The sequence below is a fragment of the Equus przewalskii genome, chromosome 12 (assembly GCF_037783145.1).
Source record: "Equus przewalskii isolate Varuska chromosome 12, EquPr2, whole genome shotgun sequence".
In the NCBI taxonomy this organism is placed as follows: domain Eukaryota; kingdom Metazoa; phylum Chordata; class Mammalia; order Perissodactyla; family Equidae; genus Equus; species Equus przewalskii.
The window spans coordinates 39,930,981-39,943,921 of record NC_091842.1 but is presented as its reverse complement, the minus strand read 5'-3'; the positions used below and the strand labels follow the sequence as shown (position 1 = coordinate 39,943,921).

Genomic DNA, 12,941 nt, shown 5'->3' with positions numbered 1-12,941 from the left:
CCTACAACTCAGAATAAAGTTCCCTTTGTTACTCAGGTGGCTTGGGCTCAGGTAACCAGCAGACGTCCTGTCTCGATGGGCCCTTCTACAGCAGCTCAGGAATGGTATCAGGAAGCCAGCTTGACCTTGGGCGACCTCTGAGAGCCTGGGACCCCCCAGCAAGAAAGGCAGCGCATGAGTTTCCTGTGACTGCTGCAGTAAATCACCGCAAACTGGGGGCTTAAAACAACAAAAATGCCGTTCTGGAAGGCAGAAGTCCAAAGTCAAGGTGTGGCAGGGCCACACTCCCTCCAGAAGCTCTAGTGGAGGATCCTTCTTGCCTCTCCCAGCTTCTGGTGGCTCCTGGTGATCCTTGGCTTGTCGCCGCCTAACTCCAGTCTCTGCCTCTGTCTTCATGTGACCTCCTCCCGTGTCTATGTCTCAAATCTCTCTCTGTTTTTCTCTTATGACACCTGTCATTGGGCGTAGGGCCCACCCTCAATCCAGAATGATCTCATCTTGAGATCCTCAACTTAATTACATCTGCAAAGACCCTCTCTTCAAATAAGGCCCCTCGCATATTTCCCAGGGCTTAGGAGCCACCATCCGGTCCATACAGGCAAGTGTCCTCTCCCCTGTGGGGCTGGGCCCCCTCTCAAGCTGGCTGCCCAGCTTCCCTTACTGTGTTTTAGGCCCTGTCCCTCACTGACCCTGAACCGTAGGTGCCCTTGGAGTCCTCAGGCAGGAGCTGAAAGCACTAGTATCTTGAGAAAGCTCTCACGGGCACCGGAAGAAAGTTGAATGACTGGCTTTCCCAAACTTTGCTGAATTATGGCCGAGTTCCCATTCCTGCTGGCTTGGTGCTTCCTCCACTATCTTTAGGTCGTGTGGCCCTCCTCCCCTGTCAGGTAAGCATCAGACAGTGCACAGAAAGGACCAGACTGTGTCGTCTTAAAGAAGACAGCCTGGAGGAGCGGGCGGTAGCCCTGCCCTCCGAGCTCCAGGTGATGACTGCTGCTGGTTGAAAGCTGACAGTTTCAACTGAGAATAAAGTTAACTGCTACCCCATCAGTGGAGTCTGCCCAGGTTTACAAGTGAAACCACCATTATGCTCTTCGCAAGATACTCTTGTCCTGAGTCTACACTTATAGTGACCCCGAGGTGCCGGAGGCGCTGGCTGCTTGGGCAGAGGCCTTCTGGGGCCCTGGAGGTAGGGAGGGCGGACTTCTCCCTCAGTTTCACAGCCAGGAGGCATGTGGGATGAGGGCAGTTGTGACTTGCCCGAGCCCTGGGGTGGGGTTGACGCCAGGTCTGACCCACAACACAGTGCTTTCTGCATCAGGGACACAGAGGCAGTGACAGTGAGCTAGGGTGGAGGGTGGCTTCCTGTCTGATCAGATGCAGATGCAGTGGGTTCTCCGAGGAGACTTCCTGGCACAGGAGCCTCGGAGTCGGGGAAGGAGGGAATGGCTGGCTAGGGAGGAATGGGTGGCATGTAGGTGGGGTGGTGGGTGGGAGGGGGCTGCTGCACTGCCCTGGGGTAAGAGGCATCAGGAGGCCCAGCTTACCCTCTGGAAGCCCGGCCTGTGGCGCTGGCCAAAGACCTGGGCTTTGAAGTCCGGGTTTGAGGTTGCATCAGGCTTGTCCCGTTTCCCGCGTGGAGACCTGGCCGGGTTCTCTCAGCTCTCTGAGCTTGTTTCCTTGTCCGTAAAATGGGGTAGGTAAACCAGTGGGAATTGCTAGGGGACCTCAACGTTTCATCTGCATCTTTCCTCTGGGAGCCAGGGACTTGGCTTCTCTGCCTGTGAAATCAGGGCCTCAGGCACCTCCCCAAGACAGCAGGTGATGCTGCCCTGGGGTTGTGGTGCAGCCTCCATGTCCACCCCATACCCTTCCTGGCACCACCGCAGCTCTCCCGACTGCTCGTTTCCCTCTTTGTCATTGGGCCACGCTTCCCCTGTAAAGACAGCGAGATAGACAATGGGGTTGGAATTAACCCACTTCCACCCTCGCCCCATCTAAGCCGAGTTCCAGTTCTGCCCACCTGAGCCTCCCTGTCCCCTGCCCTCCCGGAGGGAACAAAGACCAGGTCCAGTTCTGTCACTCCCTGCGGGGGCAAGGAGGGTGAGGCCCCGCACCCTGTGCCTCCGTTTCCCTCCAGGGTAGTTCCCCTCCCCCACCTCTATCCCAGGCGGAGGCGGATGGGGGTGGGGATTCAAGGGGACTTGTGAAAGTGCCATTGAGATGGTAACTGCGCAGAGGGAGTCCCCACCTCTCCATATCAATGGCATTCCCAGAGTCAGGCCCTACTTAGGCCCCGACATTAACCCTTCCCTTCCCAGATTCAACTGAATCCAGGTGGACTAGGGGACCCAAGAGAGGGCCTGGGGCCTCCCAGCCCCGGCCTAAGGAGGGTTGGGGACTGAGGGTGGGACGCGCACTCCTGCTCAGGTGCCTGGGAATCTGCCGTCTGCTGCACCCCCTCTAGTGGGCAGCTCCCCTGATCTGCCCCTTCCCGCCTCCCCTAGTTCTCGAACTATTTCCCTACTTTTCTCTACCTATAGGCCTCTGGGGGAGGTGGCTTGTCTTATCCAAGATGGGAAAGACTTAGGTGGGAGGAAGCTGAAGCCGCCTTGCACCCTGGAGGCAGGTCCAGCAGGGATTGGTCTTGCAGTGGGGGCAAGGGGGGTATCTTCATCCTCTGACCACCCATCTCCTGTGTGGCCCACCAGCCCCTGGCAGTGAGGGCATCTCCCTCTTTGCTTGAGTGTAGAGCTGTTGGGCCAAAGAGGAACTGGGATCTAAAAAAATAGGGTCCTTATAGTGCCATCTCCGGACACAGGCACGACGCTTCCCTGGTATGTGCCACCCCCTCCGGGCCCCATCACAATTCTGCGGGTTTGGAGCTGCCTGTGGAACTGGTGGGCCCTTGAAGCAAGGCCTGACTGCAGGCGGGCCAACTGTCCCAGTGTCCCCAAGATGCAACTCAGCACTCAAACCAGGAATGTCCCAGGCAAATAAGGTCACATTGCACCCAAGGCAGGAGGCAGACTGTTTCTCTGGGCCCAGGGGAGAGAACAGGCCCTGGGCAGGGGCTGCCCAGGATGGGAGGCCTTGTGGGCGGGTCGGTGGGCCCCTCGAGGGACCCAGGCTTGCCACTGCCACCTGACACCTGCCCGAACCAGTGCAGCTGGATTCCTCTTGGCCCTGGAAGGAGGGCGCAGAGGGAGCCCCTGGAGGCCTGCCTCTATTTGCCCTTCTTCTCAGCCACCCCTACCACCATGAAATCTGAGGCCCCAGGACCTGGAAGAGCTGGATAAACTGCCCCCGAGATTCCCCACAGATTCCCCATGCTGTCACAGCCAGCAGGGGGCTCCAGCCATTTCCTGCCCATCATGTCCAGGGGTCCACCAGGCCAGCCCCTCAGGCTGTGGAGGCACAGGTGTGAGGAAGCCCTAACCACCGGAGTCAGAGTCAGCCTTTCAGACCCTGCTGGGCGCTGGCCTCAGGCTCCCCACTTTAGGGAGAGGAGTTCTTAAGCTTTTTTAGGTCACCTGCCCCTTTGCAAATCTGATGAAAGTATAAACCTCTCTTCCAAAATATGCCAAAACCCATTCCCAGAAGCAATGCACCCACTGAAAGATAGAATCCTTTATAAATGAAGCCCCACTGAACAGGTGAGGAGGGCCCTGCACCCCACCCCTCCCTGGGGCTAGAGAGGTGTGCAAGGGGGGGCCTTCCCAGCCCCGCCCCCACTGCCCTGGTCTGCTCCAGGTTGGCTCCCAGCCCTCCTGGGCACCACTCACAGTTGCCTCCTCCCAGGGCAGCCAGGCAGGCCGGGGGGCCATCCTCTGGAGGAGGCGTGGAGGCCAGAGGCGCCCCCAGGTGAGGCCCGACTTTGAGTGTCCTCCCAGCCACCTAGAAAGTGTACGAATGGAAGGAACTTTCCTCAGGGCCCCCTTCCCCTCAGTTCCTGGCACCCAGGGAGGGGCTTGAGGGAGTTCATGACCCACCCCTCAAAATGAGGGGCTCATGTTTGTGGATCCCATGAGGTCTCTCAAAGGGGGTCTTTTTTTTTTTTTCGAGGAAGATTAGCCCTGAGCTAACATCTGCTGCCAATCCTCCTCTTTTTGCTGAGGAAGACTGGCCGTGAGCTAACATCCATGCCCATCTTCCTCCACTTTATGTGTGGGACGGCTACCACAGCATGGCTTGCCAAGCGGTGCCATCCCGCACCCGGGATCCGAACCGGCAAACCCCGGGCCGCCAAAGCGGAACATGCGCACTTAAGTGCTTTGTCACCAGGCCGGCCTCAAAGGGGTCTTTAACCCAAGGAGGTTAAAGACTTTGATCTTCCATGATCTATCCTGGGAGGGGGCAGGATTTGAGCCGTGGCCTGTGTGACTCCAGGATGCCCTCCACCAGGGGCGTCACGGGCTCGGAGGGGGTCTTTAGGAGGTGGTGTTTCCTGAGGACTGTGAGGCAGGGCCCAGGGCCGCCAGAGTCACCTGGGCTTTACCCCCCCTCCCCCGCCCTCTTCCGTGGCATCTGGTCCAGAGAGATCAATCACTCCCCAAGGAGGAGAGCCCATCCTGGGGCTTCACCGGCTCAGGGCTCCTGTCTCGCCCCCACCTCCAGCCCCTGGACCCCAGAGACTTCAGCTCAGCTCGGCCCCAGTTTCAGCTGCAGGGGTGGGGAAGGCACACCTGAGCGGAGGGAGAAGTGGGGGGTGGTTTTCTAGGCCGTTGCCTGGGCAATGCCACCTGAGCTGGGCGCCAGGCACCTGTCGCCCGGGGAACAGTGCTGGCAGGGCCCCTCCCTCGGGAGCCGCCAGGGCCACTGGGCTGAGACAGGAGACAGATCGGATTCCGGAGAGTCCCCGGCGGGCAGGGGGACAGGCGGGGGTGTGCGATACTAGGGGAGCTGGCGTGCATCTGCATCAGGAAACAAAACGGGGCGGAGAACAAAGGCAGCAGGGGAGGGGCGGCGGGGGGCACTCAGGAGGCAGTGAGGTGCCCCATTCCTTACTCAGCTCCTGGTCTTCAGTCTCCCCATTCCTTTGTCTCCGCGTTCCCACATGCACTGACGTTCTTTCCTCCCCTCTTCCTTCCTGGTCACAGTACCCCCCACATTGACCCGGAGGACCCCCTCCCACCCCCAGCCCCACCTCCTCCCTGTAGCTCTGGCTTCCCCAGTCCTGGCCTCCCAGCTCCTCCCCTGCCTCGGCCTTAAAACCCCGCCTGCAGCCTGAGCCAGCAGAGTCCCCAGGTGGCACCTGCAGTGTGTGCACCGCACAGTGTGAACCTGCGCCAGCCTGAAGGTGGGTCGGAAGGGTCTGTGCAAGCTGGGTCAGAGGGGTGGTGGCTGGATGTGACTGCAGGGGGGCAGGAGCAGCAGCAGCCACCTGGCATCTGACAGGCAACCGGCCTCTGAGGGGACACTCGCCTCTTAGCTAAGCAGGACCGCGAGGCTGATTTGTGTTTGTCGAGGGTCAGAGACACACCTGTGAGGGGCACGGAGCAAGGAGGTGCCTTTCAAGAGCCCACAGATCTGAGGACTGTCCAGGCCTGAGAACGCCAACTTTCCCTTCTGCTGGGCACCAAGACCCTCACCCAGTGTCTGACCCACCCCTCCGAGTCAACCAGGCTGCCAGCGGTTGAGAAGACCTAACCAAGGGCACAAATGGCTTCAACTGGTCTTGAACTACTGGGCATGACCCTGGCCGTGCTGGGTTGGCTGGGGACCCTGGTGTCCTGTGCCCTGCCCCTGTGGAAGGTGACCGCATTCATCGGCAACAGCATCGTGGTGGCCCAGGTGGTGTGGGAGGGGCTGTGGATGTCCTGCGTGGTGCAGAGCACGGGCCAGATGCAGTGCAAGGTGTACGACTCACTGCTGGCACTGCCCCAGGACCTGCAGGCAGCCCGCGCCCTCTGTGTCATTGCCCTTCTGCTGGCCTTGCTCGGGCTGCTGGTGGCCATCACGGGGGCCCAGTGCACTACCTGTGTGGAGGACGAAGCTGCTAAGGCCCGCATCGTGCTCACCGGCGGTGTCATGCTTCTTCTCTCGGGCATCTTGGTGCTCATCCCCGTCTGCTGGACGGCCCACGCCATCATCCAGGACTTCTACAACCCCTTGGTGGCCGAGGCCCTCAAGCGGGAGCTGGGGGCCTCCCTCTACCTGGGCTGGGCAGCAGCTGCCCTGCTCATGCTGGGCGGGGGCCTCCTCTGCTGCACATGCCCCCCGCCCCAGATCGACCGCCCCCGCGGACCGAGGCTGGGCTACTCCATCCCCTCTCGCTCCAGCGCGTCTGGGCTGGACAAGAGGGACTACGTGTGAGGTGGAGGGTGTCCCCAGAAGACTTGACCTTATGCTGACACCCTGCTTAACCCTTGCCTTCTACTGTCAACCCCTCCCCAGGTGAAATCCACTTTCCAGAAGCTCCAGTCAGGTCTGGCTGCACCCACACCCACCTCATGGCCTGCCCCCACCTCTACTCAGGCAGGGCCTGAGCTGATGGGGGACCCTGGCCTGCCTCCGCCTCGCCTGACAAGTTGCTTCCTTCTGCTGTCTAGGACACAGGCTGGCCCTCCTCTTCCTCTCTGAGCCCTCCCCTACTCTAGGAACCTGGACCTCACCCAAAGGGCAGTAGCTCCTTGGCTCCAAAATGAGTGGATCATGCTCTCCCTGCTCTGGAGTTGGTCTCTGCCAGCCTAGCCACCACCTACATCCAGAGGCCCGGGCCAGGCCCTCTGGGAGCAGCCAGTCTCCCTCAGGCCAGAGGCCCAGCCCACCGTCACTGGTGGCCCACCCCAGCCCCACCCCTCACGTGCAAGTCAGGAATAAATAGAGCATTTGTAACTCGGCTCCTTTGATCTGTGGTTGGGCGGGGACGGGCAGGTGGACTCTCCAGGCCAAGGCCTGCTCCAGGTCCTGCCCGGTTGGTAACCTCACTCAGGTCATGCAAGGCATGGGGGCAACAAAGGAGATGAGCTACTTGCTCCCAGCTCCTCCTCCTGCTAGGCCAGCCCTCGGCAGCCCCCCAGCAACACCAAAGGCAAGGAACAAAACAAAACGTGCTTTATTTAGCAAAAACTGGTGAGTGTGGGCAGGGCATGGCAGAGTGTACAGGGGCTACGGGGGAGAGGGTCAGGGGTCTACTGCACAGCTGGGACCAGACTCAGGATGGAGGAGCCAGAGGCCAAGAGACTTGGAGGTGGGCATTCCTTGTAACTTATTACCTGCTCTCCTAGAGGCTACTGGAGGCTCAAGAGCCCCGGCGGTTCTAGAGGCCTGACCAGCAAGGGAGGCCCTGCCCCGGCAGCAGTAGGAACTCTCGGGGACAGGCTGACAGCCCCTGGACAGCAAGCAGCCTTCACACTGGACCCACAGCTCCAGGCTGGCCTCCCAGATGGGTATGTCCAGGGTGGAGAACGATCCAGGGATTTGGTTCCATCACCCAGAGGTGAGAAATGCCAGCAGCAGAGCCCAGAGGCGAAACTGAGTTTCTTCTTAGTTGGGTTATCAAACAGACTTAAAAAATACCACCCCCCAAAATAAAAAGCAAAACCAAAAGATAAAACAACCCCAAAGCTGTCATGCATCACCCTCTCGATGACTCCAGCTCAGGGTTAGGCTCCACTGTCAAGGGAGCCCCCACTCCCCTCCCCAATTAGACGTAATTCTTAGTAGGGTACTCGGAGGGACCCCCAGAGGTGGCATGTGGGGCAGATGCTGAGTATCGGGCCATGTAATGGCTGGAGCTCCGGGACCCCCCAGAGGGGCAGGTGCAGCACAGCAGCCCCCCACCCAGTAGCAGAAGGCCAGAGGCCGCCCAGCCCAGGTAGAGGGAGGCCCCCAGCTCCCGCTTTTGGGCCTCAGCCACCAGGGGGTTGTAGAAGTCCTGGATGATGGCATGGGCAGTCCAGCAGATGGGGATCAGGGTCAGGACCGCTGAGATGGCAAAGATGATCCCAGAGGCGAGCACCAGACGTGCCTTGGAGTCCTTGTCCTCCACGCAGGTGGTGCACTTGGCCCCAGCGAGGTAGACCAGCAGGCCAAGGAGAGCCACGAGGAGGGCGATGACACAGAGGGCGCGGGCTGCCTGCAGGTCCTGGGGCAGTGCCAGCAGCGAGTCGTACACCTTGCACTGCATCTGGCCCGTGCTCTGCACCACGCAGGACATCCACAGCCCCTCCCACACCACCTGGGCCACCACGATGCTGTTGCCGATGAATGCGGTCACCTTCCACAGGGGCAGGGCACAGGACACCAGGGCATTCACCCAGCCAAGCAGCGTCAGGATGATCCCCAGGATTTGCAGGCCAGCAGAGGCCATGATGAGGTTGAGGTTGAAGTTGAGAGGAGCTGCATGGGAGCACAGAAGCAAGTGATGTTCAGATGGGCACTGGTTTACAAGAGTAAGGAAGCAACCCAATCCTGGCTGTTTTGAGTGCAAACGAAATATCAAGCCTATACAAAAGTTGGCCCATGGCCTCAGCCACTGGGGATGCATTTTATCAAACAGCAAACTGCCAAAAAGAGGATGAGACAACAGCGCACCATTTCCAGGTGGTTTTCACTGGGCACACAGACCCGAGCTAGCTCTAGCCATGAATTTCAGGCTCAAAACTTGTCAGTTTCAACACCAAGATTAGAGATCCAAGCTTGCTCCCACCACCCAACAGGAGTGTCCAAACCCCTCACCCTAACTTGGCTCCGTATCCCAGAGAGGCGATTACCAGTTGATTTTAAGACCTTGTGTCCGGGTGACTCATCACCTGGTCTCGCCTGCCCCCATCTGGCACACCCAGCCCCCATCAAACCTAGGAGGGGCAAGAGAACTGAAACCCTCCCACCCAAAAGCACTTCCTTCTCTCAGGCCCCCGGCTGCCTCACTGGGTCCTGCTCCTCTGTCCCCAAGGTTGGGGACATTTTCTTGTGTATTTCTGCCCCAAATGCCATCATCTTAGGACACAACTTCCCTAAGAGAAGCTAAAACCCTTGGAGTCTGTCCGGTTAACCAGCTGCTCTGCAGCAGCGGGGGCACCCTCACCTGTCTCCCATCCCATCCCATCCCACTTCGTGTTGGAGGTCGCCACTGGGATCAGTGTTGTTCAGGGCCCTGTTGTGGCTCTTCAGTGCTCTAAGTTGCCGCGCGCAGCCTGGACAGAAACTTAGCCCCAGCCCCGGCAGTGTGGCCAGAGGGCAGACTCTCCACTCGCTTCTCGTTTGCACCTCGCCCTACCCCGGCCGAGCTCAGGACTTCGGGGAAGATCGCACGGGGCCCGCCAGCCCGCATTCATCCCAACCCGGGCGTCAGCCCTCCAGGCCTCTGGCGGGGTTAGGGCCGGGGACACGCCGGCCTAGGCACCCGGCACCTTTCCCTTCCAAGCGAGCCCCAGCTCTCGGTCCGAGGGCGCCCCGTCCCGCTGTCGACACCTGTTTCCCTCTGAGTCCGACCCGAAAGAGAGTGTCCTCAGCCCCCCAGCCTGGGAACCCTGCGACCCGGAGAGGTTTAATGGCGGCGCCAGCAGCAGGGTCCTCTTCGGCAGGTGAGGGGGAGGGGAGCCCCGCCCCAGAGAGGCAGCACAGGTGGGGGAGGGGAGCCGGGTTTCGGTGCCTTTGTCCTGGGGGAGGGGGAGGGGCGTTTAACCCTGCCGGGGCCGCCGAAGGACCGGATCAGCTCTGGGGCTTCCGTGTGGCCCCCACTCCGGGGGCTCGCCGCCCGGGGGACCGCCGTCAGGTCACACGCACCCCCCACGCCGCCACGCCCCATGCACCCCGCTCCTCCAGGCGTCTACCTGCTCACCCCAACACGCACACCTCCCCCAGGCTCACCTGCGAAGCAGTCCGCAGGGATTCGTAGGAGCCGGCCGAGTGTGGGGATGGGGGCGGAGGCGGGGGTCTTAAAGAGGCAATGACGTCACCGGACCACCGCCCGGGGAGGGGCAGAGACCCCAGTCCAGCCGCGGCAGGCGCGCGAATCCTAAACTCGTCAATGGGGGAAGCTCGAGACTGGGCCCGCTGCGCCCGCATCTGGCCCGGGTGCCGGCTGGCGCCGGGGCCCGCAGTGGGTGAGACCCAAACGGAGCTTGAGTCACGACTCCGCCACTTACTAGCTCTGTGACCTCGGGAACTTCTCCCAACCTTCCTGAGCCTCAGCTTCACACTCTGCAAAATGGAGACAACAAGATCGCATTTTACTATGTAACTATGTCCTAAGGTAGATATTAAAGAACACATTATTAAGAACCACAACAAATACATAGATACAGAGATTGGATTGGTGGTTACCAGAGGGGAAGCGGGGAGGGAGGAGGGCAAATGGGGTGAGAAGGCACATGTGTACGGTGACGGATGGTAATTAGTGTTTGGGTGGTGAACATGATGTAATCTACACAGAAATCGAAATATAATGATATACACCTGAAATTTATATAATGCTATAAAGCAGTTACCTCAATAAAAAAAATAAAGGACACATTATTATTATGTTATTATTATGCCCCCGGGGGTTTTAAAGAAAGCTGCAATTATCTCTGCGATGGGTTGTTTCGTGTCTGATTTCCCTTGTCCCCAACACACGCCTCCCGGACTTGAGCTCCCAGAGGGCAGGGCCAGGCGGGTCTGCGTCCCTGCAGGGTCCCGGCCGCTCGCGCGCGGACACCGTGTTTGTGGAGCGAATGACTGAATTTAGCGGGCCGGGCTGGGCGGGACGTCCAGGAGCGGATCCTGGGGCCGGCCGAGGCGAGGGATCCGCCCCGGAAGGCGGGGGCGGGGGCGGGGCCACCCCTGTCTGCCCCGCAGGCGGGCGGCTGGCACAGACGGCAGCGGCCGCCGGACGCGCACCATGATTCCCGGCCCGCTGCGCCCGCGGCTGCGGTTCCTCGTGCTGGGGCTCGGGTTGGCGCTGCTGCGCGCCGCCGCTGGGGAGCCGGTGCCAGGTATGCCAGGCGCGGGATCAGGGGCGGGCGGGAGGGCGTGGGAGCCGGGGGAACCCCCATCCCGGGATCGCGAGACCGGCAGTGGGGGCTTAGAGGAGCGGGCAGAACTGGGGGGACTAGGCGGACGTGGGGATCTGGGGTCAAGTGGTCTCCAGACACCGCGCTCCTTGGTCAGGGGAAGTCCCATCCCGCCTGGAATGTCATCCGCAGTCCCGGCCTCAGTTTCCCGCCTCTCCAACTCAGGAGGGGGCTTCTGTCCCGAAAGTCCGGACTCGGAAGTTGAGAGAAAGTTTAAGGGCGGGATGTCTCGTCCGGTGAGGGGGCACGCCCCCAGTCCGGTCAACATTGGGTCTGCCCAGCCCCAGTGACCCAAGAGTCCGGGGGGGTGTCGAGAGGCTCGGGGGTCTGTGCCCCCTATACCATGTGGGGTGCCCCCTTCCATCCGGTGACTTCAGTGCCCAGCTATGCGGGGGGAGGGGACCGGGGTCGGGCCCGGTGCCCGGGAGTGAGTCACCCGCCGGCGGCGGGGGGGGTTGTGGGGACTTGATTCCCCCCCACCCCGGGTCCCGCGCTACGCCCCCTCCCCCCGCGCTGCCGTGTCCCGGTCGAGCCGTGCGGTCACCTGTGAGGAATGCGGGGGGAGGGCGCCGGTGACTCACGTTATTCGAGCCGGCCGACCCTGACCTCAGCCCCCAGAATAGCCGCGCCCCGCCCCCAGTCTCTGACCCGCGGCCCCCTCCCCAGGCACCACCCCTTGCTCTCGCGGCAGCTCCTGGAGCGCAGACCTAGACAAGTGCATGGACTGCGCGTCGTGCCCGGCGCGACCGCACAGCGACTTCTGCTTGGGCTGTGAGTGGGGGGCGGGGCCAGAGGCGAGCGGTCCCCAGACTGTGGGAGGGGGTTGCTAGGGTGGTGAGGGAAGCAGGGAGCTTCAGATCTGGGGAGTGAATGGTGGGGGGGGGGGGGGGGGGCGGAGGGGCGGAGAAGCGGAAGTGGGGAAGGGACTCGAATCAGGGTAGGGGCCACGGTGGGGGAAAGGGTTGAGGGTCAGGTCTAGGGGGCGGGGCTGGCCCGGAGAGGGGCGAGGTCTGACCTCGAGTCCCGCCCCCAGGCGCTGCCGCTCCTCCAGCCTCCTTCCGGCTGCTGTGGCCCATCTTGGGGGGCGCCCTGAGCCTGGCCCTTGTGCTGGGACTGCTTTCCGGCTTCCTGGTCTGGAGACGGTGCCGCAGGAGAGAAAAGTTTACCAGTGAGTGTGCCCGGCCCGCCCGCCTGCCATCACTTCTCAACATCTCCCCTGCTCTTGACTACCCCTCTTCTTATCTTGCAGCCCCCATCGAGGAGACCGGCGGGGAAGGCTGTCCTGGCGTGGCGCTGATCCAGTGACAGGGAGCGCCCCCTGCCAGGAGGAGGCCTCACCTACTCATCATTCATTCATTCACTCACTCACTCATTCTGGAGCCAGCCCCTGCCTCCCAGACTCACAGCCAGAGCCAGCCAGGCTGCTCCAACCACAGGGGTGTGGAAGGACGGGGGTCGGGTGAATCACTTCTCTGAGGCCTGGGCTCAGGCTCCAGAGGAGCCTTCCAAGGTGTCTGACCGCCCTGTCCCTGGCTCCAGGACAGAAAAGGAGACCCAAGCTGGCTCACACCAGGCAGCTGACACTAAGGAACCGCAGCATTTGCACAAGGGGGTCCCCCTCCCCACCATGGCCTGGGGGCCAGGCTGACCTGAGGGACAGGCACACCACCAGGCCCCACCCACTCAGATGTACTGAAATTCCACCAAGGGGTCTCACCCTGGGGGGTTAGGGACCTGTTCCTAACACTAGGGGGCTGGCCCTCTAGTGGGGCTGGCCCGAAGACACTGCCCCTCAACCCCAAAAGGGGGGGAAATATTTATTTTGGGGAGAAAGTTTGGAGGGGAGGGAGAATTTATTAATAAAAGAATCTTTAACTTTAAATGGTTCGGAGAGTGGCCTGATCCCCAGCCCCACTTCCCAGAGCTGGCGGGAGGAGTGAG

At 61.2% G+C, this 12,941-nt stretch overlaps 3 protein-coding genes and 1 long non-coding RNA gene across 5 annotated transcripts; 3 read left to right on the top strand and 1 right to left on the bottom strand.

Annotated features, from left to right (window-relative positions):
* The first annotated feature begins 458 nt into the window (after positions 1-458).
* Positions 459-1,050, top strand: LOC139074798 (uncharacterized). The gene is made up of 2 exons (XR_011524592.1): positions 459-598; positions 888-1,050. It is a non-coding gene; the product is annotated as an uncharacterized lncRNA (long non-coding RNA).
* A 2,113-nt stretch (positions 1,051-3,163) lies between these two features.
* On the top strand, positions 3,164-7,041 carry CLDN9 (claudin 9). The gene has a single exon (XM_070566981.1). It carries the CDS (start codon positions 5,662-5,664, stop codon positions 6,313-6,315), a length of 654 nt encoding a protein of 217 aa, XP_070423082.1. The 5' UTR covers positions 3,164-5,661; the 3' UTR covers positions 6,316-7,041.
* Positions 7,040-12,153, bottom strand: CLDN6 (claudin 6). 2 transcript variants are annotated; one of them, XM_008521162.2, is made up of 3 exons: positions 12,016-12,153; positions 9,817-10,149; positions 7,040-8,343 (listed from the first exon to the last, which is right to left on the bottom strand). In XM_008521162.2, the coding sequence occupies exon 3, from the start codon at positions 8,312-8,314 to the stop codon at positions 7,649-7,651; it is 666 nt and encodes a 221-aa protein (XP_008519384.1). In that variant the 5' UTR covers positions 8,315-8,343; positions 9,817-10,149; positions 12,016-12,153; the 3' UTR covers positions 7,040-7,648. The 2 variants fall into 2 exon arrangements, with proteins under 2 accessions (XP_008519384.1, XP_070423081.1); XM_070566980.1 differs by having other exon boundaries at positions 10,095-10,149; positions 12,016-12,147.
* TNFRSF12A (TNF receptor superfamily member 12A) lies at positions 10,728-12,882 on the top strand. Its single transcript, XM_070566982.1, has 4 exons — positions 10,728-10,922; positions 11,667-11,771; positions 12,034-12,168; positions 12,250-12,882. The coding sequence occupies exons 1-4, from the start codon at positions 10,829-10,831 to the stop codon at positions 12,303-12,305; spliced, it is 390 nt and encodes a 129-aa protein (XP_070423083.1). The 5' UTR covers positions 10,728-10,828; the 3' UTR covers positions 12,306-12,882.
* The last annotated feature ends 59 nt before the right edge of the window (positions 12,883-12,941 follow it).

Excerpts from the sequence above, each read along its gene's own strand:
- CLDN6 (XM_008521162.2), bottom strand. The coding sequence starts at position 8,314 with ATGGCCTCTGCTGGCCTGCAAATCCTGGGGATCATCCTGACGCTGCTT.
- CLDN9 (XM_070566981.1), top strand. The coding sequence starts at position 5,662 with ATGGCTTCAACTGGTCTTGAACTACTGGGCATGACCCTGGCCGTGCTG.
- TNFRSF12A (XM_070566982.1), top strand. The coding sequence starts at position 10,829 with ATGATTCCCGGCCCGCTGCGCCCGCGGCTGCGGTTCCTCGTGCTGGGG. Across the intron at positions 11,772-12,033 it reads CAGCGACTTCTGCTTGGGCT|GCGCTGCCGCTCCTCCAGCC; the intron begins GTGAGTGGGGGG and ends TCCCGCCCCCAG. Across the intron at positions 12,169-12,249 it reads CAGGAGAGAAAAGTTTACCA|CCCCCATCGAGGAGACCGGC; the intron begins GTGAGTGTGCCC and ends CTTATCTTGCAG.